Source organism: Plecotus auritus (assembly GCF_963455305.1).
Source record: "Plecotus auritus genome assembly, chromosome: 13".
Classification (NCBI taxonomy): Eukaryota; Metazoa; Chordata; class Mammalia; order Chiroptera; family Vespertilionidae; genus Plecotus; species Plecotus auritus.
This window is the reverse complement of record NC_137779.1, coordinates 11890820-11918275: the sequence shown is the minus strand read 5'-3', so window position 1 is coordinate 11918275 and position 27456 is coordinate 11890820. Positions and strand designations below refer to the sequence as shown.

Here is a 27456-nt window from a genome sequence, read left to right as displayed (position 1 = left end):
ACATAATCTTCACTGCTAAGTATGTGCCGAACAAGGTCAGGATGTGACTGGGGGGTGGGCTAAGGGAAGGCTTCTTTTGTGTGAGATTGAAGGCAGACTGAGAGCAGGCAGGGCAGAGGGGCATGAATGGTCACCTAGGGGCAGCTGGGGCAAGTGGGGAAGATCCCACAGGGTCCCGTAGGTGGGGCAGGAGCTTGGGTCTGGCACCTGAGAGCTCTCTGGTTCCCCCAAACTGTGAAGACAGTACCTGCCTCACATGTGTCAAGGCATGGATGTGGGGTACACCAGGGTCCATGTCACCCATATGTGCAGGTAAACCCCCCCCCCCCTTCGGCCACAGGGCTTGTATTCTTGGCAGTGTGGTGATCAAGGGCACATGTGGCTCCTTTCCCCTCCCTCTGCCTGGCTGCTTTTACTGGTTACCTACTATGTGCAAAGGTGCCCAGGACACTGTGATGTGCAAAAATGTCAACTGTGTGCACAGCACCCTCCCGACTGGGGTGTCCTGCTTGATCAGCTCCAGGGTCACCACCGGGGCCTGGAGATGGTGGGGTGAAAGAATCCATTTTGAAGGTTCCAATCTCCATTTGACATTTGAGTTCCGTTTTCAAGGACTCTTTACAACCACCTTATGTGGTCGATACCATACTGCTGCCAGTGTGACAGACTTGAGTCAGGTGTCAGAGGCCACACAACCAGCACATACGTGTGTATGTATGTGAGCACGTGTGTGTAAAGTAGCCCCAGGAAAACAGGCATTTCTGTCTGGTTTACTGTTGTATCTCCAAGGCCTACCACAGTGCCTGGCACATAGTAGGCCCTCAATAATACAGTTTTTGGGGAGGTGAACGAGCAGCCATGATTATGTGTCCCCAATGGGGGCCTGAGCCCAGCCTAGTTTAGTTGGAAAGCCAGTCCTGATGGTAACTAGAGAGCTCCAGGGTTCAGCACCTCGGACAGCAGAGGGTTGGGGGGCTTCTGCCCTTTGATGGCCAGGTGCCTGGGGAAGGACATAAGAGGTGGAATGGAAGGGAGCCCCAGCTGGGATGGGTGGCCAAGGGTTGACTGCCCTGACATTCCTCCACTGGAGCAGGAAATATTTTTGCACCTCTTGTGAGCCTAGTCAATTCCTTTTTATTCATTTTTTAATATTTGTTTTTATTGGCAATAATACACTCTAACATTTAAATAACAATAAAAGCAGCCAACCCTTATTAAGCTTTTCTTTGTTTCTGAGGCCTTTACATTAATTAACTCAATCTTCATACACTCCTATGAGATAGGTATAATCATGGTCCCCATTTTACAGGTGAGGAAACTAAGGCAGAGAGAAATCAAAGAACTCACCCACGGTCACACAACTAGTAAGTGGTGGTGCTGGGATTTGAACCCAGGCTCTGTGTTCTCTCTCCTTTTTTTTTTTAAACAGGAGAAAATCAAAGGTTGAATTCATGCTCATGGGGAATTCACATAAGCATGAAATTCCTAAGACAGTGAGGCAACATTGGATATATAAGACATTTTTTGACAAAGCAAAAGGGAGGTGGGTATTGTATCTCATAAGTGAGAAGGGGCGATTTACAGATCGTCAGGAAGAGCCAGAAGTACATGGCAAGAAAATTCTTGCTAGGCAACTCGGAAACAACGGCATACAGGGTATCTGTCGAACAGTCTCTGTGTTCTTAACCACATTCCTAGAGACAAATAGTAAGTCTTCCTTCAGCACATTCCCCCTGCTCCCCAATTCTTGTTCCTCCCAGAGGTCCCCACTGTTTCTGGACGGGTTTGCTCCAGCCGCACCTTTCTCGCCCACCACTCACATACACTCACAGAATGGGCAGTTCGGTTGTGTGTGTGTGTGTGTGTGTAAACAGGACTGCAGTTTGTATTGTTGTGTGGTTTGCTTTGTTTGCTTCATGGTGTACCTTGGAGATGTCTCCTAGGTGGTGGTGTGGATCTTCCACATCCTTTCCCACTGCTGCAGAATATTCCAGCCTGCTGGGGTCACCCACTCTCTGACTGATGGGCGTATAGGTTGTGACAATAAAAAAAAACCTGAGATGTTCTAAGTCAGTGGTTCTCAACCTTTCTAATGCCACGACCCTTTAATACAGTTCCTCATGTTGTGGTGACCCCCAACCATAAAATTACTTTCGTTGCTACTTCATAACTGTAATTTTGCTACTGTTATGAATTGTAATGTAAATATCTGTTTTCCGATGGTCTTAGGCGACCCTGCTAGCGGTTCTCAACCTGTGGGTCTTAGGCAACCCTGCTAGTAGAGCCTAAGAGCATCGGAAAACACAGATATTTACATTACGATTCATAACAGTAGCAAAATTACAGTTATGAAGTAGCAACAAAAATAATTTTATGGCCAAAACCGGTTTGGCTCAGTGGATAGAGCGTCAGCCTGCGGACTGAAGGGTCCCGGGTTCGATTCCGGTCAAGGGCATGTAACTTGGTTGCAGGCACATCCCCAGTGGGAGGTGTGCAAGAGGCAGCTGATCGATGTTTCTCTCTCATCGATGTTTCTGACTATCACTCTTCCTTCCTCTCTGTAAAAAATCAATAAAAAAAATATATTTAAAAAAATAATTTTATGGTTGGGCATCACCACAACATGAACTGTATTAAAGGGTCGCGACATTAGAAAGGTTGAGAACCACTGTAAAAATTACAACAGCCGAAACCGGTTTGGCTCAGTGGATAGAGCGTCGGCCTGCGGACTGAAAGGTCCCGGGTTCGATTCCAGTCAAGGGCATGTACCTTGGTTGCGGGCACATCCTCAGTGGGGGTGTGCAGGAGGCAGCTGATCGATGTTTCTCTCTCATCGATGTTTCTGGCTCTCTGTCCCTCTCCCTTCCTCTCTGTGAAATATCAATAAAATATATTTTTTTAAAAAATTACAACAATCTAGTGAGACAGAGCAGTTACAGCTGTGGGCCAGCTCTGAGGAAAGACTGCTCACATTCATTCCTGTGTAACTGTTGAAATTTAGGATTAATTTCCAAGTGGCTATTTCCGTGATTATTGAACGCCAGGAGCCTCCGCTTCTAATTTACACATGAAGTTTCTAATCTGCTACCCGCAGGAGCAAACCCTTCTTCCCGGTGGGTGTGGGTGGGGGTGTTTGCATCATTTCCCCATCCCCTCTGGCTATAGCTAATGTAAATCCTTTCAGATCGACTTAACCCCTCACCCCCACCCACACCCACACCCTTGATGTATAAAAACTTGCAAAACTCAGGGCTCAGGACATTTGTCTTTCCTACCTAGCCATCTGGCCTAATAAGCCCTTTCTTTTAAAAAGATTCCCAGCCGTGGGAGTTAACATTTTGTGTGACTCTGGGCCAGCGTGGCTCAGTGGTTGAGTGTGGACCTGTGAACCAGGAAGTCACAGTTTGATCCCCAGTGTGGGGCGCGATTTTTGACGTTGTGCCTGGTGAATGACAAGCCGCTGGTGGTGTGTTTAATTGGTCAATTCTCACCTGTCTGCTCACTCCTTGTTGCCTATCCCACTGTGTCTTTCAGCCTGGCCACTCCACCTTCGTCACCGCCATGAACGGGCCCACCCTGCAGCCCTCCTCCGCGCCCTCCGCCTCCTCATCCGCACCCGCGGCCCCGCGGGGCTGGAGCGAGTTTTGCGAGCTGCACGCGGTGGCCACGGCCCGAGAGCTGGCCCGGCAATACTGGCTCTTCGTCCGAGAGCACCCGCAGCACACGCCGCTGCGCGCCGAGCTCGTGTCGCTGCAGTTCACCGACCTCTTCCAGCTCTACTTCTGCCGCGAGGTGCGCCAGGGCCGGGCGCCGGGACCACCGGCTCGTGACTACCGGGAGGCGGGCCGCGGGCCCCCAGCCAAGGCCGAGGCGCCTCCAGCCGAGCCCGACCCAGGCCCCGCCGCCCCTGCCCTGCCCAAGGCCCGCAGCTCAGAGGAACTGGCCCCGCCACGGCCACCGGTGCCCTGCGCCCTCCAGCACCTGCGCCATAGTCTTCGCCACATCATCCGCCGCCGCTCGGCTGGGGAGCTGCCTGCGGCTGGGGCCGCAGGGGAGACCCGGGCCAAGCCCAGCCTGGCCCGGAAGCTCCTGCCCTGGAGCCTGGCCCGGGAGCCGCCGCTTGAGGTTCTCAAGGAGGCCGTGCTGCGCTACAGCCTGGCCGACGAGGCCTCTATGGACAGCGGGGCGCGCTGGCAGCGCGGGCGGCTGGCCCTGCGCGCCCAAGGCGCCGGCGGTGCAGACCGCGGGCTGGAGCTCTTCGACCCGCCCAAGGTAAGCACTGCGCACGCGCGTCCGCTCAGCGGCCTGGAGGCGACATGAGGGCGGGGCCTGGTTTCCAGCAGGTGGCCGCCAAGTGCGAGGGAAGTACCGTATACCTTTTCAAAAACGGAACCTTTCCTTTGAGAATCATTTGGTGTGCCTTCGCCATAGCGACTTTTTAGAAATAAGGCGAGCCCCCAAACCTGGGGTCCTGGTAGGACACAAGGCATACCCGGGAGCCAGGCAGCAGGGCAAACACCTTGACTTCTGCAGAAGGGTGCTGCCCACAGAGCCTGGAAGCAAGCACCCTGAGCCGACGGCACCCCCCGCAGGGGACCTGTCCCTCATTCCCGATGGAAGAGCTGAGGCTCGAAGTCTTGCGCGACTGACTGGCTAATTTAAAGGAAGGGGTTGACATTTGCAGTTTAAAAATGGCGGCCCCCATGTGAGCTGCGGGTCACACGGCCAAAATGGCGGCCGCCTAAACTCCCTTCTTTGACAGAAAAGATGGTTTATTTTCCCATAAGGAACCCATATTGGTCATTACTGTTAACGAAGCTTTGAGGTTTCTTTGGATTTTGCTCTTTTGCTATTTTCCCCCTAATGTGCCGTTTCCGCTCCAGCATACCGTATGATTGTATTAGATTCCGCTGTGAGGTCTCCTTGGGCGCCTCCTGGCTGTGACAGTTTCTCAGGCTTCTCTTGTTTTTTGATGACTTCGAGGGTTTTGAGGGGCACCAGGGAGGGGTTTTGTAGAATGTCCAGGGACACCATTTGGGTGGCACCTGGGCTGTGGCAGGTTAGTACAGGGGCCTGTCAGTGCGGGTGGCTCCTGGTTGAGCATGGACCTATGAACCTGGAGGTCACAGTTCAATTTCCAGTCGGGGCACATGCCTGGGTTGTGGACTCCATGCCCAGTGTAGGGCGTGCAGGAGGCAGCCCACCAGTGATTCTCTCTCATCATTGATGTTTCTCTCTCTCTCCCTCTTCCTTCTTCTCTGAAATCAATAAAAATATATATTTTTTAAAAAGGCCCTGACACAAACTGACTATGAAAAATAGGAGGTTTTCTAGGGGTTCAAAACCATCATGGAATTCCTTTGCACCCCCATACTTTGTGGGTGTCTTGTTTTCTTTCGGGTTTTAACAGTTGTGCCTTTTCCCTTGTAACCAACTGAATCCCACCTGTGCAGTACGGCCGCAGGGTCCGTGTTCCCACGCCTGTGCTTCTCTTCTCGGGTGTGTCAGGTTGCTGGGATCTCACGGCTTTCTCTAATTCCTTTCTCTCTGTGGCCCTGTTGGGTGCTAGGAACTTGCTGAGGGAGCAAAGCAGACCTGATCTTCGCCTTCAGGGTCACAGTCTAGGTCAGGAGACTGACAGTTACTCATTTGTTCAACAATATTTATTTACTGAGCACCTGCTATGTACCAGGCACATGCCAGGTGCAGGGGGAACTGGTGGGTGGTGGGGGCTATTGAAGGAATAAACTACAAGAGAGCATGGATTACAAATACACTAGAAGCCCTGTGCACAAATTCATGCACATTGAAAGGAAATTAATTAGAAGAAATATTTTAATATCACTATTCACCTTTTCTCTATAATAGAAGAGTCAACCAAATTCACGATCAACAAGGAAAGATGGAAACACGCGTGTGATGGGTGCCAGCAAGAGCTTTATATGTGTCGTGCATGCAGGAGTCAGCTTAGCCTTTTATAGATATAAACTTGTTTAATTAGACCTGCTTTCTTTTTTTTTTTTTTAATATATTTTTATTGATATTTTACAGAGAGTAAGGGAGAGGGATAGAGAGTTAGAAACATCAATGAGAGAGAAACATCAATCAGCTGCCTCCTGCATACCTCCTACTGGGGATGTGCCTGCAACCAAGGTACATGCCCTTGACCGGAATCGAACCCGGGACCCTTCAGTCCTCAGGCCGACGCTCTATCCACTGAGCCAAACCGGTCTGGGCTAGACCTGCTTTCTGATGTAGCTCAACTTTTTCCAGTGAAGCACCCCAACTTCTCTTCCAGGTAATTGTCAGCAACACAGCAGTAGATATCAACACGATGCAGATTATTATTGTAGGTCATGCAGGGAGAACAAAGGATAAGATATTTAACTGCAGCAGTGTTTGACTATATTCTACGCAGTGAGAAAACCTGAAATCATTTTCAAGGTCCACCATTTCTTACTTCTTTTCAGTCAGGTCAAGTTTCTAAGCTTTCTAAATCTCTGTTTTCCGGCTAATGAAAAGAAAATAGGATTCCACCGAGTCTCCTATCTACTTACTCCATGACTTCTGTGAGGATCAAATGAGATGAGGCACGAGAAAACGCTTCACAGACATTTGGTTAAAGAGTGAAATGTTTGTACCTGGCTGTAAAGCAAGTCGTGTTCCTGGGCTGAAGAAACTGCAAGGAGGCTAGTCGCTAGGGAGAGGAAGCCGGGCGTTGCTACGTGACGTCATTACCTGGCACCCACAGCTACCATTTCCGGGCTGGGCTGTGGGCTACATTTTGCGCCATGGGGTCTTGGCAGCATTGGCTGTGATTTGTTGGGGTGTCACATTGGGGTGGTGGTGGGGCCTGTGTCCCCCTTGGGGGAAGCTGAGTGTTGCTTTGTAGGTGCCAGGTCTGCGGAGCTCTTTCTCTGTGTGCATCACGGCAGCTCCTGCGTTGAGTATCTGCCTCCTGGTGGTCATTGCGTGTCATAGTGACTGGCCGGATGGTCAGACACTTAGCATATTAGCTTTTTATATATATAGATACTGTGTCCTAGAGGCTGAGCAGTGGGGCCGCTGTGAGGATAATGGAGGGGCCCTAATTTGGTGCTTGGGACGGGGTGTGGTCAAAGAATCCAAAGTGTGGGATGTGCACCTTAAACTCTTAGTGTGTGAGTGTATCTCCCTCAGTCAGTAACGGACTCCTGCCCCATGGACTACATTTCTCTGTTCTTGAACTTCCTGTGAGTGGAATCATGGCATGCTGCCTTTTATGTCTGGCTTCTTTTGCTCAGCATAATGTTTTAGAGATTGTCCATGTTCTCCATGGGTTGTTTCTTTTCACCACTGAGTGGCATTTTGTTGCATGTGCACCCCAATTAGTTACCCATTCACCCACTGATGGATATTTGGGTCGTTTCCACTTTGGGACTTTAACGTATAATGCTGTTGTAAAAGCTCAGGTAGCTCTTTGTGTGGACAAATATTTCCATTTCTCCGGGAGAGTCCTAGAAGGGGGCTTGCCAGGTCATACGGTAAGTGCAGTTTAACTTGGTAAGAAAATTCTAAACTGTGAGTTTCATTTCAGCCCTTCCAGTGGGTGTGTACTGGCGTCTCACTGCGGCTTTCATTTGCCTTTGCCTAATGTCTCAGAGGTTAAGCACCTTTTCATGGTCAGTGGACATTGGATTGGACTCGTGAGGCACGTTCTGATTGAGTTGTCTATCTTATTGATTTGTAAGAATTTTTATATATTCTGGATACACTTCCTTTGTATTGTAAATACCATCTCTCCTATATGGGTTGGTTGCCTTTTTTCTTCTTTCTCTCTTTATTGATTAAGGAATTACATATGTGTCCTTATTCTCCCATTGCCCCCCCAACCCCGCTTATGCCCTCACCCCCTATTGTCTGTGTCCATTGGTTAGGCTTATATGCATGCATACAAGTCCTTTGGTTGATCTCTCCCCCATACCCCCACCCTCCCCTACCTTCCCTCTGAGGTTTGACCATCTGATCGATGCTTCTCTGTCTCTGGATCTGTTTTTGTTCATCAGTTTATGTTGTTCATTAGAGTCCACAAATGAGTGAAATCATGTGATATTTACCGTTTTCTGACTTTTTTCGCTCAGCATAATGCTCTCCAGGTCCATCCATGCTGTTGCAAATGGTAGGAGTTCCTTCTTTTTTACAGCAGCGTAGTATTCCATTGTGTAGATGTACCATAGTTTTCTAATCCACTCATCTGCTGACGGGCACTTAGGCTGTTTCCAAATCTTAGCTATTGTAAATTGTACTGCTATGAACGTAGAGGTGCATATATTCTGATTGGTGTTTCTGGTTTCTTGGGATATATTCCTAGAAGTGGGATTACTGGGTCAAATGGGAGTTCCATTTTTAGGTTTTTGAGGAAACTCCATACTGTTCTCCACAGTGGCTGCACCAGTCTGCATTCCCACCAACAGTGCACGAGGGTTCCTTTTTCTCCGCATCCTCGCCAGCACTTGTCGTTTGTTGATTTGTTGATGATAGCCATTCTGACAGGTCTGAGATGGTATCTCGTTGTTTTGATTTGCATCTCTCGGATGATTAGTGACTTTGAGCATGTTTTCATATGTCTCTTGGCCTTTCTTTTGTCCTCTTTCAAAACGTATCTATTTAGGTCCTTTGCCCATTTTTTGATTGGGTTGTTTATCTTCTTTTTGTTAAGTTGTATGAGTGATTGCCTTTTTACTCCTTTAATGAAACTGTCTCATGAATATAAGTTCTTAATTTTAATGTAGTGCAGTTTATCAATTTCTTTCCTTTATGGTTAATGATTTTTATGTCCTATTTATATTTTATTTTTAAAAACTATTTTTATTGACTTCAGAGAGGAAGTGGGATGGGGGGTGGAGAGAGAGAGAAAGAAAGAAACATCAATAACGAGAGGGAATTATTGATTGGCTGCCTCCTGCACACCCCCTAATGGGGATTGAGCCTGCAACCTGGGCATGTGCCCTTGACCAGAATCGAACCTGGGACCCTTCAGTTCACAGGCCGATGCTCTATCCACGGAGCCAAACCAGCTAGGACTTTGTGTCCTTTTTAAGAAACCTTTGCCTACTCAGGTCATGAAGCTTTCTTGTCTTGTCTTCTAGAAGCTTATGGTGTGGGTCTCCCCCTTTTGTACCACGATCCATCTCAAGTTAGCTCTGTGTTAGGTGTGAGGTGGGGGTCACAACTCTTCCCGGTCCAGTGCTATTTGCTGAAGTGCTGCTTTCATCCCAAGCCCAGTGTCCCTCTGTGGACTCTTCTGTTCCATCAGCCAGCGTGTCTGTCCTCATGCCAACACCACAGTCTCAATATCAAAGCTTCACAGTGAGTCTTGAGAAGGTGACTTGGGACTGAGATGTTAATCCTGAGCTAAGAATCTCTGGGTGTTCCAGCAGAGAATAGCATGGGCAAAGCCCTGACAGGGGAAAGTGTCTCATATGTTTTGAAGAAAGAATAACAGACAAGGCCAGTTTGGGGGAGCAGAGAGGGAAGATGGGGCATGGGGGAGTGTGTGAGGGCAGAGGCAACCAAGAGGAGTAAGCATTTTATTCCAAACATAGCCTGAAGCTGTCGGAAAAACACAAGTGCAGATAAAAAAACTTTGTTTTCTCATCACTTTTAAAGTCTCGAGGCTGTGACACCACCAAGGGCAAATAATGGCCAAACACATCTTATCTGCACGATAGCGTGGGCTTCCCTATAAAACTTCACTTTAAAAAACTGCCGCTTAAAATAAACCTTTGTGGAAAACCTGGTGTCAGGAGTCCAAAGGGCCCGGGTGGAAAAATGAATTAGCTCTTTCCCAGCTCAGAGGCCTTAGGCAAGTGACGTCACCTTCCTGAGCCTCAGTTTCCTCCTCTGTACAAGGGGCCTATTCATAGTTCCCGCATCGTGGGGCTCATGTGTTTAACTGGGAAGCGCATCTGCTGAGCGCCTGGCACTGGGAAACTCTCAGTGTTACCCGCCCTTCGTGTTGTTATTATGGTTGTCATGGTATTGACTCTGGGGCTGAGAACACAGATTTATCTCCAGTGCTGGTTTGGGTCCCTGTCAAGGCTCCTGTTTTGGGGAGCCCTGAGGTGGGGCCCCAGTCTGAGTCCTCAGGGCTCAACAGTGGTGGTGGAGAAGCTGGACCCAGGGGAGAGTAGCTAGGTCCCAGGCTGCCCCAGGCACAAAGGGAGCAGTCCTGGTGCGGCCTCCCTGTCTTCCCTCCCCCTCCCCCTTCCCCTCCCCTTCCCCAGAGATAAGGCCCAGAAGGCTTCTGACAGCTCATGGGAGTTGGGTCCCAGCTCCACCTCTGACCAGCTGTGTGACCTGGGCCTTGTCACTTCCCCACTCAGAGCCTCAGTTTACTCCTCTGTAAAGTAGGGCCATTCTGAGGGCTGGGTGGGAGGGAGCTCCTTGCTACTGAGTGTGTAAGGGGAGGCCACAGCCTGCAGGAGGTTGGAGGAGACAGCTGTGGCTGTTTCCCTAGGTCCAAAGAGGGCGAGAGAAGTCACTGTGTTCTCTGGCTTCAGTGGCAGCCCTGCAGATGGATGGGAGGTGGGGCAGCCCTCCCTCCACTGGGCGCTGGTCCTCGGGGAGCCCAGGGATTGCTTCCACTAGAAGGTGGTCATTGAAGGCCCCTTGGCAGGAGGTGACCTTTGAGATGAAACAAAGTGCCAGTCTTGACAGATCTGGGTAAGAGTCCCAGGCTGAGGAAAGGGCAAGTGCAAAGGCCCTGGGGTGGGCATGGGCCAGGAAACCAGGCAGCCAAGGGCTGGAGTGGAGGGAGCAGGAGGGATACGGTTGGAAAGTGATGGGGCTGGATTTTGTGGGGCATGGTGAGGATTTTCGGTTTTACACTGAGATCAGTGAACCCTTGGAGGATTTTGGCCCAGAGAAGCTGAGACACTTGCTGGGGCTGCCTAGCTGGAGTGCGCTACGGAACTCTATGGGGCTGCCTGGGTCTTCTGGCATCAGGCTGACCACGGGAGAATATGGCATGATTCTGCCCTAGAAGATCCTCCGGTCACCATGTCCACTCTTCCTGTGGCACCTTCCTCCCCTCTGATCCCCCTGATCCCAGTGGGTCCCCACTACCTAGCCCCCTCCACACTATTGAACCAGCTCCCTCAAGTCAGAGGGTGCAGAGCGCCAGCTCCTGGCCAGGCCTGAGATGCGCTCCCCCACTTGCCAATATTTAGAAACACAAAATAGAGAGATCACATCAGAACCCAGGTTCTTGGTTTCTCTTACAGAATCAGTGGGTCTGGCCGTGCGAGGCCAGCATCACTGCGAGTGGATCCGAGCCCGGCCTCAGCAGAGGGAGGCGGTGGGGGTGCCAGGGGAGAGAAGATAGAAGCAGCCACTGGCCAAGGGAGTTGGCCTTGGGCAGAGACTCCCCGGGACCTGGGGGTCCATTTTCAAATGGAGCATAACCGGCTGGCCATGTTCTTTGGGGCAGCTCTTTGCTCTTTTGGGCCTCAGTTTCCCCATGTGCCCAGGCCTCTAGGTTGGCTCCGTTGATCTCAACGCCTTGCCAGCCCTGCTGGGTCTGGGGCTGAGCCTCAGTTTCTCTCACCGGTACGGGGCCTGATGCTGGAGTTCTAGCTCCTATTGAAAAACACCTTCAGCCAACAATGACTTGGCACTTGTTACGTACCAGGCGCCTTACTGACCCTGCTCCGTTTAGCCCTCACCGCAGCCCCGGGAGGGCGCCTCTGTGATGAGCCTGCTCCACAGAGGGGGCAACTGGTGCCCAGAGAGGGTAGGTGACTGTCCAAGGTCACTCAGCTCTCCAGATGGGATTGGAACCCAGGCAGTTGGGCTGTACCTGGCGCCCAGTGTGTCTTCAGAGGAGTCACTGTTGGTGGTGGTGGCTACCCAGTGGCCCCATCGAGGAAAGGGCATCTGTTTTGTGTTCTGACCAAGAAAGGCTCCGGTGCCATCTTGACCAGAGCCACTGTTTTACATATGAGGACACTGAGGCCCAGAGGGGTGGCCAGCTCCCTCCTCACCCAGTGCACCCTGCCCTTGGTCTTCGCTGCCCAGCCCAGAGAAGAAGTAGAGGAAGGAGTTGGGGGCACCTCAAGGGACTCAGCTCACAGCCCTGAGTCCTCCCCAAGGAAGTGGTCTGATTGGGATTGGCTGGTCCTGGGAGTGGGCAGGAGTGGGCCAGGCAATGAGGTCAGAGCCCTTCCCGCTCCGCTCTTTCTGAGCTGGGTGCCTTTGGACAAGTGACTTGACCTTGCTGGCTGCCGTTTGCCTCTGTAAAATGGGAATGGCCACAGTGCCTGCCTTCGGGGTTGCGGTCGTGTGGGGGAGGCTGCAGACACACTAAGTGCTGACTGGGAGAGTGAAGAACAGCCTGGGGCCCTGTACTGGCGCTGAACACTCCTGGGGCTCCTGGCCCTACCTTCACAGAACACATGGTTCAGTCAGGGAGATAGCCTGGGGGACTGGGTTTGTGACAAGAGGCGACCCTGCACCCCTCAGCTCCCTGTCCATGCTTGTGGTCTGCCCAGGAGCAGGCAATCTGTGTGTGAGGGGCCATGTGGGCAGTTGGTGCTATGAAAGGTAGCCTGGGTGGTGAATGGGCTGCCATCTCCCAAGCACCCAGCACCCCGCAGGGTGAGGGCCGTACCGAGTCATCCATCTCGTGCTCCTGTGAACCTTCAGGCTGGCACTGCCACCGCACCTACTTCACAGGTGAGGAAATTGAGGCAGAGGTCGCCGAGGGGTGGACCCTGGGGCCCGGCCGGGAGCCCAGTCCCCGAGTGTGGGAAAGAGGAAGCAGAATGAAAGGGACGTCCGTCCGGAGGCCTGGCGGTTTCCTCGAGGCAGGAGTGCGAAGAGGAAGGGGGGGCGGGCAGGAAGCCACCGCCGCGGGAGGGGCAGCTGACTGGGCTCCCACAGGCTTGGCTCCTGCTCTGCCCGGGTGGGAAAGGCTGTGCCCTCACTCTCCGTGCCCCCATCACACCGAGGATCGCCCGGGCTGCGTCTTCATGTGGGCGCCGTGCCCAGCACACCGTCGCACAGCCACGCTCAGCTGCAGTTCTTGTCGTTATTTTTGACGCGACAGGCCCCACATTTGACACAGCCCATGGAATCGCCACACACCCTGTGAGACGGGAATCTCAGGGGTCAGGAAGCTGAGGCACAGAGCAGTAGAGACTCCAAGGCCACACAGCAGGGGGGTGGCAGAGCCGGCAAGGGCAAGGCCAGGGGTCGTGTTTAGGTCCCAAGCAGGCGGAGAGGGCACCCACGTGCCAGCTGCGGTGCCCTGGCTCCTCGTGTGCCAGAGCGACCAGAGGGAGACAGGAGCTCCGTGGCAGAAGGCTCCCAGGGTGGCGATGAGGGCCCGTCCTTGCTCTGCCCTGGTTGCTCTGGACCCACGTGGGCCACTGCGCCTCTCTAAGTTGTGAAATGGGTGACCAAGGGGCTTAATCTGGGCCTCCTTGTGGGGAGGGAGCCCCCCAGCCGCGTACACAGCCACCCCACCTGCCCCTTATTGGGGTTCCGTGTAAGAAAACTGCTTTGCTGCTTAGAAGAAACCCCTGACCACGCTGAAACCGCGGACAGATGGTATCGGCATGCTTCCTTTCAGCTCAAATTCTGTGAATCCACAGAGACTAGAAAGGGCCCCGATTCCACAGGGGAGGGCAGGGGACAATATGCATGTCTCATCATCCCGGGCGCTTCTGGGGCTGCACCCCGTCCCTCTTGCTCATGGGCCTGCTGCTGCTGCCAGCTTCTTGGAGGTTGATCTTCTGTGTTTGTATGGGGACTGGGTGTTGGGATGAGACCATCACTGTGGAGTCTGGCCTGTGACCTGGCGGCCAGGGAGAGGTTTGGTTGACACCGTGGCCTCTCTGAGTCTCAGTTTCCCAATGTGGAAAGTGGGGTGTCATTGCTTGTGCTGCTGGGTGATTGAGTCCAGAATAGCCAGGGAGGCCTGGCACCATGTGTCCCCACCCTACTTAGGAAGCATCCAGACCAGAGCTGGGTCCTGGCCACCCTCCCCAGGCTGGGCGGGCGCCACTGGAAATCCCCCACCCACTTCTTTGTGAATGGAAAGGAAACCAAAATGCAAAAGAAGAGATCTCTGCCTTCTGAGCGGCCAGCCCTCACCGGTGCGGGGAGCTTCCTCCCCCAGGGCAGGAGGGGCCGCCTCAGCTTCCTTTTTGGGGCCCACATCCCTTTTCCCTATGTCCCTAAGAGCCGTGGAGGAGGCCACTGTGTTCCTCAGGCGTGGACCTCAGCCTCCGGAACCAGTGGTGACGGTGTACACGGGGGGACTCTGGGTCCCCCTCACTGTGGCTGGTGCCTGGATCCTCCCATCACAGGCTGAACCTGAATCTGCCTGCGACGAGGGCCGGGGCGGGGGTGGGGGGGGCGGGGGGGGCGGTCCTAGCAGCGGCAAAGAGGGGAACCTTCTGGAACTAGGGGCCCTGCTTTGTCTCATCTCAGATCTCCATGTAATCTTGGAATCTAACTTGCCCAGGCCTCCAAGTTTGAGTTCCTAATATTTTTGGTTTTGTTTTTTCAATTAATAAAGCTCATGGAAGAAATTATAGAAAAGTAACTGAAACGCCACCCACAACCCTGCAGAGAGAAGCAGCGTTTCCATTTGGGTAGATGTCTTCGTGATCTTCTTTCCTTCTCTTTCGTTAACCTGCCCCCCACACTGCAGTGCCGCTGTGTGCCGGGCCGGTGTGGGAGCTTCTGGGCAAACCCCAGCCCTGGGGGGGCTGACATTTATCTACCTGCTTTTCTCACATTTTTTGATAATTTTTTTCTGTTTTCGCAAATATTTTTAAAGAATGTCTTTTTTAAAATGCTGGTTGCAGAGTATTTCATTTTATACAGTTAGGCCATGATATACTTATCTGTTATTATCTGGACTCCTATTTCAATCATTTCTAACTTTTTTGATCAAATAGATAACCCATGATGAACATCTTGTACTTAAATCGTGGGGTCCATCTCTGATTGTTTCCTTAGGCTGGGTTCCCAGAAGGGGAAGAGCTGGTCGGGAGCCTCAGGAGGCCTCTGTGGCTCGCTCTCTAAGCTTCACTGAGATACTGTTTACATGCCATAGACCTAACTGGTTCAGAGTGTGCAGGGTTTTTAGTCTATCTGCAGAGCTGTGCAACTATCACTGTGATCTAATTTTAGAACATTTTCATCTCAAAAGGAACCATGTACCCTACCCATTAGCCGTCACCCCCAGCCCCAGGCACCCACTAACCTTTCTGTCTCTCGATTTGCCTAGTCTGTTCTTTCCAAATAAAGGGAATCAGACAATAAGTGATCTTCTGTGACTGCTTTCTCTGTAATGTTTTCAAGGCTCACATTTCATTTATCCGTTTGTCCCAATAGATGTTAGGTGGACACTTGACTGTTATGAGTAGCGCTGCTATGGACATGGTGCACAGGCAGAGCTGGGGTGTCACGGGCTTTTTTATTAACCTTGAATTTTTTTTTTGGATTTTTTTTTCTCTCTTTATTGATTAAGGTATTACATATGTGTCCTTATTCCCTCCATTGCTCCCCCACCCTCCCGGCTCATGCCCTCACCCCGCCCCCCCGATCTCTGTGTCCATTGGTTAGGCTTATATGTATGAATACAAGTCCTTTGGTTGATCTCTCCCCCTTACCCGCCCCCCTCCCCTACTTTCCCTCTGAGGTTTGACGGTCTGATCGATGCTTCTCTGTCTCTGGATCTGTTTTTGTTCATCAGCTTATGTTGTTCATTAGAGTCCACAAATGAGTGAAATCATGTGATATTTCTCTTTCTCTGACTGGCTTATTTCGCTTAGCATAATGCTCTCCAGGTCCATCCATGCTGTTGCAAATGGTAGGAGTTCCTTTTTTTTTTTTTTACCGCAGCGTAGTATTCCAGTGTGTAGCTGTACCACAGTTTTCTAATCCACTCACCTGCTGCCACAGGCTTTTTGCTAGAGGAGGGTCTCCTTGCTCTCGGTGCGTAAGAAAAGGCAACACCTGTGCTGTGCAATGAGACGAGGCCTGTGAAGTCTCTGTGTGGACATGTGCTTTGTTTCTCTGGGGTACGTATCTCCAGAGTGGAGTTGCTGGGTTGTACGTGAACTCTGAAGAACGAACCAAACTGTTTTTCAAAGCACTGAACCGTTTAGTCCTCCCACCAGCATTGAGTGAGGGCTCCCGGGTCTCCACCTTCTCACCAACACTTGTTATTGTCCGTCTTTCCATTCCCGCCATCCCAGCTGTTGTCGCCCTGACGGCTCATGATGTGGAGCCTCTCTCCATGTGCTTGCTGCCATCTCCAGTGCTCACCACCGCTCCTCACACAGCTTTCCAGAAAGCTTATACCCACATCTTCTCATCACCAGCGGCGCCAGCACAGGGTGTCCTGCTGAAAACCTTTGCCAACTTCCAGGTGAAAAGTGGTTATCTTGTCCTTTCTGATTATATGAGGTGTAACTCACATAACAGAAAACCTACCATGGCAAAGTGCAGCTCCTGGGTTTTTAATACGTTCGCTGTGGGCAACATTTCCATCCCCCAGAGAAACCCTGTACCTGTTCGGGTCACTCCCACTTCCTGTCCCACCCCCAGCCCCTGGCAACACTAATCCACTTGCTGTCCCTACGGATTTTTTTTTTAATTTTTTTTTTTTTGTCCCTACAGATTTTGATTGTTTTTCTTATGTTTCTTGGTTGTATGCATTTTTTTGTGGTTTGTAGGCCATTTACTCTGCTGCCTTTTTCTTGTTGATTGGCAAGAGTTCTTACATGACATTAGCTCTCTGTCATGTAGCAGATCTCCCTAGTTTGCCATCTGACTTTTCAGTTTTGATCCTGAGTTTCTTGGCTTATGGAGGCTCTGAAGCCTGGACAGTTAAATACAGTGATCTTTTCCTATATGGTTTCCTTCTTTGCTTTTTCTGCTTAGAAAGGCCTGGGATCTGATAATTACTTGGGTTTTATTTTTCACTTTCCATTATTTAATCCAGCTGGTTTTCATTCATTGGGGCCGGTGTGATTTCCTGTTTTGTTTTTATGTCAGTGAGAGGCTCTGTGTCCAGGCCTGTCACATAGTAAGTGCTCACTAAATGCAGGCTGAAGATAGCACCAGGCCACGCCAGGCTGACCTTGGCAAGGTGCCGTGTCGGTGTGGTGGCTGCAGCGCTGACCTGGTCAGCTTCTGGGCTCCTGGCTCTCGCCCTCCTCGCTTGTCAGCCCAGCCCGAGGCTCTGCCAGCTTAGCCTTCCTGGCGTCCGTCCCGCAGCCCCTCAGCCCGAGGCCCTCACTGTCACCTCTTCTTCTGAATCATCATTCTTCGAAGGCAGGCGTTGGCCACCATCCAGGGCTTTAGGGGATCTTGGTGGTGACGAGCCCCACTCCCCTCCAGCACCCCACCACCACCACCGAGGCCAGTGACAGGGGTTATTTGTTGTTTTTTAACCACAACGTTTTCCACCCTCCACAGGCGAGCAGCAGACGGGGGCCCAGCCAGGCTGCAGTCTGGACTGGCTCTGTAGCAGGGCTAGGAGGTGGGTACCCGTTCAGGTCCCACCTCCCAGCTCTGGGATCCCTGGCCCTATGACACCCACCGTGATCCCCAAGACTCCTGAGGGGTCCATCTGCTTTCCTGGGTGTGGGATCTACAGAGCCCAGGGAGAGAAGGTTTGATGCTGGGTGTTCCCCTCCCTGCTCGGGGCCTGGGCGCTTGGCAGGACCTCTCGGAGTCAGGCTTCCCCTCTGTCTGAAGGGCTGACCTCAGCCCAGCCCTCGTGGCTGCAGTGTCCCTGCGACTGGGGTGGCACAGTGGCAGTAGGAAGGAAGGCATAGCCTGGGTGAGGGTGTGGATGGGGGACAGCGCACTGGCGCTGGGGCTCTGGCCACATGGGGCCGGGGCTGGGGAGGACTCCTGGCAGGGATGATGGGAGCAGGATGTGGTCACTCAAGGTGTGGGCTGTGACAGCTGATTGGCAGCGGGCAGTGGGGTGGGGTCTGGCTGTGCCCCTGACCCGGCTCTGGACTCCCAGTCCTCTAGGGCCTGTTGGGTGCTGGCTGGATACTTCCCGAGGCCCCTGTGGTCCTGTGGCCGGCCAGGCCCAGCGGGCAGCACGGATCATCGAGGCTGCTTGCTGAGCACCCGTCACAGCCCACTCTGCACGGCCGCTCAGCTCCAGGTCCCAGCAGTTATTTATTCTAATGACACCTGAGAGCCAGAGGTCTGGCAAGAATGGTGGCCTGTGTGGAGGGCACAGCGGGAGCACAGGTGTGGGGGAGGAAGGCAGAGGTGTGGGCAAGCGGCCTGGCTCGGCAGGGCGGGGACCAGCTCCCTCCAGCCCTGCAGGCCGTCCTAGGATGCCCACCCCGTGTCGCCAGGATTCGGCCTGGACTTCTGCCACCCTGAGGGGGATGAGATGAGCTGATGACGGTCGGTGGGGGATTAGTTCCTTGGTTCCCCAGTTCAGTCACGGTCCCTCTTAAGCTACAGTCACCCCCACCTTGGGTGTGGCCCCTATGGGCAGGCTCAGACCGGAAGTCTGGCTGGTCCTCACAGCTGGCTGATCCGCTCGGGTGCCACCGCACGCATCTCAGGAGGGGGCGAGGCGGTGGGATCCCAGCCTGGCTGTGTGTGATGTTGGGGGGCTCTCTGTCTGTGTCTCTGTGGGGGAGTTGCTCCAGCATCTGAGAGGGCTTTGTGTCCCCATCACTGATTCTGTGTGTGGGGGTCTCCATGTCTCTGAGAAGGGGCTTTGTGACTGTGTCACTGTGAGTCTGTCTGGTGTGGGGGGACCCTCTGGGCCTGAGGGGAGACTCCCTGTAGGTGGGGCTTTAGATGAGCCCCCACCCGACTGTGCCAGCAAATGACCACCACTCAGCCTCTTTGGGGCCCCAGAGGGTCCAACACTCGGTCCCTCAGGGTGTGAATTGGGGTACTACCTGCCCAGGGGAGGGAGGTGAGATGATGGTGCCCTGTCTCTGCAGGGGTGGTTATATTTGGGGATCTGTACCCCCTTTTCCTTGGCTCTGGGGAGGTCTGTTTCTGGCACTTGCTGGGGCTCTCATTTGCTGACAAAGGGGAGAAGCCGACTTGCTTTTCTGGAAGCTTCTCTCACCCTTCTCCTGTTCCTCAGTGGAGAACAGGGGCACAAGGCAACAGGGGGGCAGCCCAAGAGGGAGATGTGGCCCGTAGGGACTGGGGGAGTCTGGGCGCCCTGTGAGTGCCAGAAACAGACCAGCAGCCGGCAGTGTCGCTTACCTGGAGGTTGCATTCTGTTATCACCTCCATTTTACCGACCAGGAAACACAAGCACAGAGAAGGGAAGTGATTTGCTCAGGGTCTCACAGGAAACCTGGCCGAGGCGGGCACTTGGAGGGGGCTGGCGGTCCTCGTTGGGGCAGGGTAGGAAGTGACCTGTGGCCTGTGGTTCCAACATTCGTTCAGTCCCTGGAACTGGCTCGCCCTCTTCAGTTTGTCCCCAAAGGTGCCTAGAACAAGGGGTGAGATATCACCGCACCCCACGTCTGCCTCTGCTCCCCAGACATCCGAGGGCTGAGGTCCCAGCAGCCACCCAGCTACTCCCCATCCACCTGACAAACCCTCTCTGAGGACCTCCTCTGGACACCAGCCTCTGATATGCTCTTTTCTGGACCTCATCCAGTGCTGGGCCCCTGCTGGGAACAGGCTGCTGTCCTGTCCCCACCCCCAGAGGAACTCCCAGTCATGGGGCGGGGGGGGGGGGGGGAAGGGGGGGGAGGGCGGCAGCTGCCTCATCAGGAAATTATGGCCGGGCCTGATAAGCCCGAGCAGAGGGAGAGGCACAGGCTCGCACTCACCACGATACACCCAAGAAGGCTCCCTGGAGGAGGGAGGTTTTCTCCACCAAGACCTGGCCTGGGAGAGCACAGGCCCTGGGCCTGGGCAGACGAGGGTCTGAACCCCGGCTCTCCTCAGCCCCATCCTCTGGTCCTCTGTGGCCAGGACAAATGATTTTGTTTCTCGGGGCCTCCATTTCTCCATCTGTAACATGGGTAACCATGCTGGTGTGGGCTGTTCTCCCCTGGCCAGCCGGAGCGCTGGGGGGCCCGGCCATGTCCCCCATCCTTGCCCTGATCCATCCTCCCTGAAGTGTCCCTATCACTCCTCCTTAGCCCTCATTGGGTGGGGTGTCTGCAGTGGGGCCGTACTGTGCCCCACTGATCCCCAGCACCCATGACACTTGGCACCAAAAGGCCTGTGATGAGTATTTGTCGTGGGGATAAAATTGAGCATGTACAGACCAGCAGGTACTATGCTCAGAGCTGGGGATGCCACACGAACAAGACGAAGTCCCCATGGAGCCTGTTTCCCAGGCAGATAAATGCAATGAAGGAACTAAAGGGTTATGGGCTGGTGACTGTTCTTCAGACACTGTGGTCAGTGACGGCCTTCCTGAGGTGACACTTCAGCTAAGACCTGCATCTGAGAAGAGCCAGATTTGTGCAGATGTGGCGGCACTGCCTTGTCTGTCAGCGGAGCAGCAGGTGCAAAGGCCCTGGGGTGGTGTGTGCTTGGTACATTGAACAGTGGAGGCCGGTGTGGCTAGAGCAGAATGAGAGGGAGTAGTTGAGGTCAAGGTGCTAATAAGGACTAGACTGTGCAGGGTCTGTGGGCCACGGCAAGGACTTGGGCTTCCTCACTTAGCTCATTGGGGCCCACAAGTGAGTTTTGAGCAGAGGGGGATGGGGATGGGGGTGGGGGTGGGGTAGGAAGCAACTGGATCTGGATATTTCTGGGTGTAGCTGTCCAGGGGTGGCAGCTGTTTCGATGCTGCCCACCTCAGGGGGTCCAGGATACTGTTTTCTGACTCCTCACTATTGGGGGTGAGGGGTCCCTGTGAGCACCACCTCTGCCTTCTCTGTGCTCCCTGCTTCAGGCCTGGGGCTCCCTGGTACCGTGGGTTTCAGGTAATGGGCTCAGCTGCAGAGGCTCCAGGCCAGCTGGCTGTGATGCTCTCTCCACAGGTTTCCTCAGCCTCAAGGGCTGCTGGGAGGTCATGGGAGCCCCCACTGATCTTCAGGCAGACAGATGGCCCAGAGCAGGTGGTGAAGGTTCTCACCTGGTGTCCCCAGACTTAACACCAAGGATTGTCTTGCCCTGGAACAAGGACCTTCCTACGTCCTTGGTCCCAGCACCTCTATCCCTTGACATGCTCTTTTCGGTGAAAATTTTTGAACAGTGCTGGCCTGTGGATTCAACAGAAGCCACTGGTAGACAGCCCAGGCACACAGTAGGTGCTCACTGAAGGGTGGTGTGAGGCTGTCAGCGTCATGTCTAGCCACAGCAGACCCCTTGCCATCTTGTGGATTCGGCTATACTTTTTGACCTCTGGGCATTAGTTCTTGGTGTTCCCTTAGTCTCCAATGCCTTTCCCTCCACCTTCTCACTGCAGGGAGTAGATAGGCCTTCTGCAGGGCAGGGACCGTGGACAGTGTCCTGGTGGGGGGCTTTGGCTGTGGAGCTGACCACAGCTTCTAAGACTGGGTTCCTAAGGCTCATCCCCACCTGGTGCCACTCCCGGGACCTTTCCATACCCACTGTGAGCGCCTTCGTACAGGCTCTCTGGCTGCTCTCTCATGGGGGTGGTGGCACTGTTACCCCTTTACGAAAGTGGGGACTTGGGCTGGGAGAAGTGAGCTGCTTGTCCATGAGGATGAGGCAGAGTTGCTACTCAAGGCCAGAACTAACTCCCAATCCCAACCCCTAGGATGGGGGAGTGCTGGGCAGCCGTTGTGCAGGCGCCAAGGTTTCTGAGCAGGACACGGGGTGGCCCAAGTCTGGGGAACACATGGTTCAACAGGTTTCTCTGCCCCAGTTCTCAGAGCCTGTGGAGGGCTGCGTGTACGAGAGGCTGCCGCTCTTGGAAATCCCTCTTTGCATTGGTTGCCAGGAAACTGAGACAAACTTGTGGCAAGTGGGATTCCCCGAGTGTCCCTGTAACCCGACTGCAATCCTTTGTGGAACAAGGCAGGGTATTTGCTCTCCCATGTGGTATTTTTATTTATTTTTTAAAAAATATATTTTTATTTATTTATTTATTTTTTTTACAGAGAGGAAGGGAGAGGGATAGAGTTAGAAACATCGATGAGAGAGAAACATCAATCAGCTGCCTCCTGCACACTCCCTATTGGGGATGTGCCCGCAACCAAGGTACATGCCCTCAACCAGAATCGAACCTGGGACCCTTCAGTCTGCAGGCCGACGCTCTATCCACTGAGCCGGTTAGGGCTCGTGTGGTATTTTTAAAAGGCTGTTTTGATACCAACCAGTAAGACCTGAGTAAGCGTTTTCCATAATGTTGCTCATCCATCCAGGCAGCATCTATTTTGGGTGCTGGGCTGGCGGGACCGAGCTTTCTATAACTGGGATCTGGAATTTGCCGTGTCTGAAAGTTTTCAGTCCCCCATCCAAGACCTACCTTCTTCCCCTACTCCTGGCAGGTGAGCAGGCTCTGCCTATGGTCGCCACGTAAACTGAGGCTACAGTTAGTAAATGGTGGAGCTGGGGCTCATGATCCATCTCCAGAGCCAGGCTCCAGGCCACAGATACGCTCAAGGGCACCTCGATTTCCAGCTTCCTATCCCACCACTGCTATTTGTAGGAGAGGAGGGAGGGCCCCAAAGCCCTTGGAGAGACAAGACTGCCAGGGGCTGGTGTGGCCTGGGGGTGGGGGTGGGGGTGGGGGTTCCAGACGGTGGCTGGTCTCTCCTCAAGGATTTCACTCAAGGTTAAGGGCCCCTTGAGTGGCCAGGCAGGTCACAGTGGATGGGACAAGGCCATTGGGAGGGTCCAAGCCTGCCCATACCATGGACCCTTTGCTGCTGAGTTTCCGGCAGAGGGGGCAGTCAGGGCTGGGTTTGGGCCAGGCACAGGCCTGCTCCTGTCGAGGGGTTCAGCATGAGCTCCCCTTCCCCACTCAGCCTTAGAATAACCCAAACCCATGGGGACTTCTGGGCCCATGTGCTTCCCTACCTCAGGACCTTTGCCAAAGCCATCCCAGTGCCAGGTAGACTCAGCCCCGCTCTTGATGCCGCCTTGTTGGCCTTCACTGCCTCCCACCTGCCTGTCTCCTTCCTTTTGGGTGTCCGGCTTCCTGGGTGGGATGGAAGCTCTGGGAGTCCCAGACTGGGGGGATCTTGTTCCTGCTGGGGCACGGGCACCGGCACCTGGAGCTCAGTGAGGACTTGTCTCTCTGCCAGGGTCTCAAGGTGGTTGTGAGGACAAGGCAGAGTAGGGTGCATCCCAGTCCCTGGAAAGCTGGAAGGGCTGTCGCCTCAGCACTCGGGGAGCAGTGGCGGGTGCAGGTGAGGGACAGCAAGGCCTGCAGGGGGAAGGTCTGCTTCACCCTCGCTTCCCTCCCTTCCAGGCAGGGCCCCTGGGGTGGAGGCAGTGGTCCCTGCCACCCTCCAAACGTACCAGACGACAAACCCAGAGCCAGAACCTGCGCCGTCTTAGGTAGAAGTACATGGAAGTTTCTGCCCAGTTTTAATGGCCACTGAACCGATTGTCCTTCCAAAGCTCACCCTGCCTCCGGCTCCTCCATGTTCTTGACCTTTTCAAAACAAACTCAGGCACAGTCACAGTGAAACCCGTTTTATTTTAATGTAGACTGTCTTAGGGCATGTAGGTAACAGTAGGTGTGACTTTCACTGCAGCATGGAAAGGAGCATGGCACACACACTCGGGCAGGTGGAGAGGGAGCTGCATGCTGAGGGTGGTCTGAACCCTAGTCCTCTGCCGCTGCCGTGGACCCACCTGGCTGGCCTCAGGCCCCAGCCAGCCACCACACTAACCCTGCGGAGAGAGGGGCTATTAGAAACACAGCACACGGCAGGAGGGCTGAGCCCTTTGTGCAGGGTTATACAAGCAGGGGGTCAGGACTGAACCTTAAAGCCTGAGGGATTGTAAAGCCCTGGTAAGGTTAGCTGTGAAGTGCGGGCCCTACGCTGAGGGTCGTGGCAGAGCTGGTTTGCATCTTCGTCTTCCGAGCAGCCAAGCACAGAAAACAATGGGCTGTTATTCCCACTGGCATCGCCGTGGCCCTATAAGAAGGCAGCCAGCTTTTTGGATACTGGGAACTGGGAAGACGGGCTCCCAGGAGCGGACGCTGCAGGAGGTGGTGGGTGAGGCGGCTGCTCGTAGCACAAATACCTGGAGTAGCTTTGCCATTTTGGTCACCTCAGCACGGCTGCGACTCGGGTGGGTCCAGAGAGCAGCCGCTTGTTGGCCCCACTTACTAGCAAGACAGGTGGACTAGAGGGCATGAGAGCAGGGGACCTGAAGCCCCCTGATGTCCCTGTGGTGCTGTTTGGGTTTGCTTCTCACCATCACAGTTCTGTGCCCTCACAGCGCTCAACCAGAAAGGCACCTGGCGCTCCCGAGTCCTGTCTAGACCAGTCCCAGGTGGGGCTGTCCTGTCCTCATGCTCTCATGCCTTCAATCTGGGCAGAGCCTCTGGTGTCGCCCCACGCTCAGGCAGCAACGCAGTTAGCCCACCCTGCTTCAGATCCCAGTCCTTACCCAGGTTGCAGGGGGTGACGGGAAGAAGCCGTCATGCTCAGCCTCAGGAAGGTAAGGGCCAGGACGAGTTCCACATCACCTGTGGGGCAGGGCCCTCAGGGGCAGAAGGGGATCCTCTTCCCACCACTGCCGCCAGGTCAGCAGTTCCTCAGCTGTGGGGCGGAGCTGGCACAGAGGCCCCACACTCAGAGTGAAACCAGTGGCTTTGCTGCTTAATCTCTACACTCCCTGGGCTGGGACCGGGGCCAGGCCTGGAGTGGAACTGAAAGGGAGACGAGGCCTGTTCCCCTCTTGGCCTGGCCTACTTCCTCTCAGGGATCCTGAGGCTGGAGCCAGCGGAGGGGAGGGGGGGTAGGCAGGACCAACTGCAGAAGCAGGAGAAGGAAGGAACTAGCCCTCCATCCCTCACCCTTCTGTAGACAGGAAACAGGCTCCGAGACTGGCTGGCTGTGAATGCTGCCAGGGGTGCACAGGCCCCACACCTGACTCCCAGGCTGAGAAATTGGGGTACAAGGAAGGGATGGGAAGAGAAACTGGAAAGGTGAAAACATTGGGGCTGGGGTTTACTAGCTGTGCAACCCCTCCACGTTCTGTTCCCTCAACTTGTGATGTTAGTGAGACAAAGTGAGTGGTCCTAGAGCTGCTGTTCCTGCCCCCAGATGCTGTGTCCAGCAGCCAGGGCAGGACTGGGACCTCCAAGGAGACCTGCTGGGAGGGGCCTGGACTGGGAAGAGCCTCTGTTTGGCCAGCCTGCCCGCTCGACTCTCTGTGTGGGAGGGGACTGGAGGCAGGCAGCGGCCTGGGTCCCAGCCTTGTCAGAGGTACCCCGTTCTTGCGTGCCTACAGCATGGTGAAGCGTAGGGCTTTGGGGATCAGCTCTGGGGAAAAAGGCAGCCTCTGGGCAGAGGTAGAGGTGGGATCCCCCAAAGCCCACCTCTTGTTTCCACCCCCACCCCCGCCCTGTGCAGGTTAGGGGCTGTGCTGTTCCCCAAGTGCACCTGGCCTTCTTCCTGGCCCGGGGAAAAGAGCTGCTGGAGGCGGGGGGCTTCCTCTGCCCAATTCCCCAACTCCTCTCTGGCTCTGCCCACCGTCTTATCTCCTTTGGTCTCTGCTGGAAGCAGCCAGCGACATCTCATGACCCTGAAGAAACAAGCTTATCACAAGAGGAAATGGAGGCGATGGGGGGCAGTGTAGGATGCCCCAGAGCCTCCTGCTCCAGCCAGGCTCACTCAAGTCCTGGAAGAAAGGGCTCTTGCTGACAAAGGGTTTGGGGACCGTTTCCCACCTTCTCTGAACCGTGTGTGTGCGCTGTGGGTGTCACGGAGACCCCTGGGCCCACTGTTTTGTGAGGGTTTCGGCTGGCTGTAACTGGGACCAGCTGTGCCAGGCTTTGCCCCTTCAGGCACATTGGCAGAAGCCCCAAAAGCCTGTGGCTAAGCTACTCTGCCAACTTCCACCCTCCAGCCAAACTCATCCCACCTTGTCCTGAGACTGCAGGCAGGACAGATTAGTGAGGTTTGGGAAATTCGAGGCTCTAACGTTCGAAGCCGGATCTTTCCCTCCTCGGGCAAAGGGCTTCACCTCCAAGATGTGCGCTTCTTCTGGACTATGTGGTGATAGCATCCTCTTCCCAGGGTGGCTGCTAGCCCAGGAGGCCCATGCTCGTGGGGAGCTGATGGAAGGGGGCGGGGGTGGGGGGGCCCAACCCCAGCAGCCAGGCAGCACCAGGAGAGAGGTGGCTGGGGTTGGACACTGATGACCCCTCTCTGGGCTTGTTCAGGGGTTTTGGCTGCATAAGCTCTTTGCTCCCCAGTGGGTAGAAGCAGATGGCAGCAGCAGGCATGTGCTGTGCTGGAATGGTGCACGTCCAGGTGAGGGGGTTGGCTCTCAGCCCACACAGGTTTCTGGGGATCTCAGGATGTGGGGACAGTGCTTCAGAGGCTAACAGAGGACCCTCTGTGGGCCCCTGCAAGCCAGAACGCTAACTTCCTCCAGACTTGGGTGCCTGCTCAACAGAAAAAGAGAGGCCTGGGTGGGCACGGGGCCATCAGGGACAAGCCTGAGTAACCCCTGGGTTTCCTAGAGTTCAAAGCCCAAGCTACAAGCAGCCTGCTCCAGCCTCCAGGAGGTCCGGCGATGCACACGCCTCGAGATGCCCGACAACCTCTACACCTTTGTGCTGAAGGTGAGTGACGGAGCTTTCCGCACCCGGGGGACACACGCACACACGGCTCAAGGACCCACACAGCTGCTCCCTTCCTCCCACCAGGTGAAGGACCGGACAGACATCATCTTTGAGGTGGGAGACGAGCAGCAGCTGAATTCGTGGATGGCTGAGCTCCGGAAGTACACAGGCCAAGGGTGAGGTGCCAGACTCCGCATCTCAGCTTTGACACCAACCCTGCTCGTCCCAGACCCTTAACCGCTGCCCCTTCTCCGCAGGCTGGAGAGCACAGACCCAGAGCTGCACGTTCCCTCTGCTCCGGAGCCCGGCACGGCCAGCTCTCCCAGGGGAAGCACGGATTCCCTGAACCAAGGTGAGGGGTCTGGGCCCTTGTGCTCTGGGTGCATCAGAACCCAGCCTCAGCCGAGGTCGTGAGGTGCCCCAGGGGTTCACCATTACATATCTTCTCAACCAGGTGCTTCTCCTGGGGGGTTGCTAGACCCAGCCTGCCAGAAGACAGATCACTTCCTGTCCTGCTACCCCTGGTTCCACGGCCCTATCTCCCGAGTGAAGGCAGCTCAGCTGGTTCAGCTGCAGGGCCCTGATGCTCACGGAGTGTTCCTGGTACGGCAGAGCGAGACCCGGCGTGGGGAGTACGTGCTCACGTTCAACTTCCAAGGCATAGCCAAGGTAGGGCCAAGGCAGGTGGGGCTGCTCCCCCCAAGTTC

General features: G+C 54.3%; 2 protein-coding genes across 32 annotated transcripts in view; one reads left to right on the top strand and one right to left on the bottom strand.

Moving 5' to 3' along the window:
• SH2B3 (SH2B adaptor protein 3) overlaps positions 1-27456 on the top strand; it is a 38933-nt gene that overhangs the window by 8056 nt on the left and 3421 nt on the right. For 4 of the 8 annotated variants that reach the window (XR_013959569.1, XR_013959570.1, XM_080650598.1 and 1 more), the window contains exons 2-5: positions 3535-4272; positions 26648-26925; positions 27007-27101; positions 27204-27418. Coding sequence is in view for 4 of the 8 variants with exons in the window: in XM_080650598.1 (XP_080506724.1) it covers positions 3562-4272; positions 26648-26925; positions 27007-27101; positions 27204-27418 (1299 nt within the window). In the remaining 4 variants the exon portion in view is untranslated. The remainder of the gene's footprint in view (positions 1-3534; positions 4273-26647; positions 26926-27006; positions 27102-27203; positions 27419-27456) is intronic. The other 4 variants (XR_013959568.1, XR_013959571.1, XM_080650599.1 and 1 more) reach the window with 2 other exon arrangements.
• The window catches only part of ATXN2 (ataxin 2), a 99197-nt gene continuing 95363 nt past the window's right edge, over positions 23623-27456 (bottom strand). For 14 of the 24 annotated variants that reach the window (XM_080650587.1, XM_080650570.1, XM_080650591.1 and 11 more), the window contains one exon: positions 23623-23838. The gene's annotated coding sequence lies outside the window, so the exon portion shown is untranslated. Of the gene's footprint in view, positions 23839-24564; positions 24730-25562; positions 25705-27456 lie in introns of all 24 variants that reach the window. The other 10 variants (XM_080650581.1, XM_080650578.1, XM_080650579.1 and 7 more) reach the window with 2 other exon arrangements.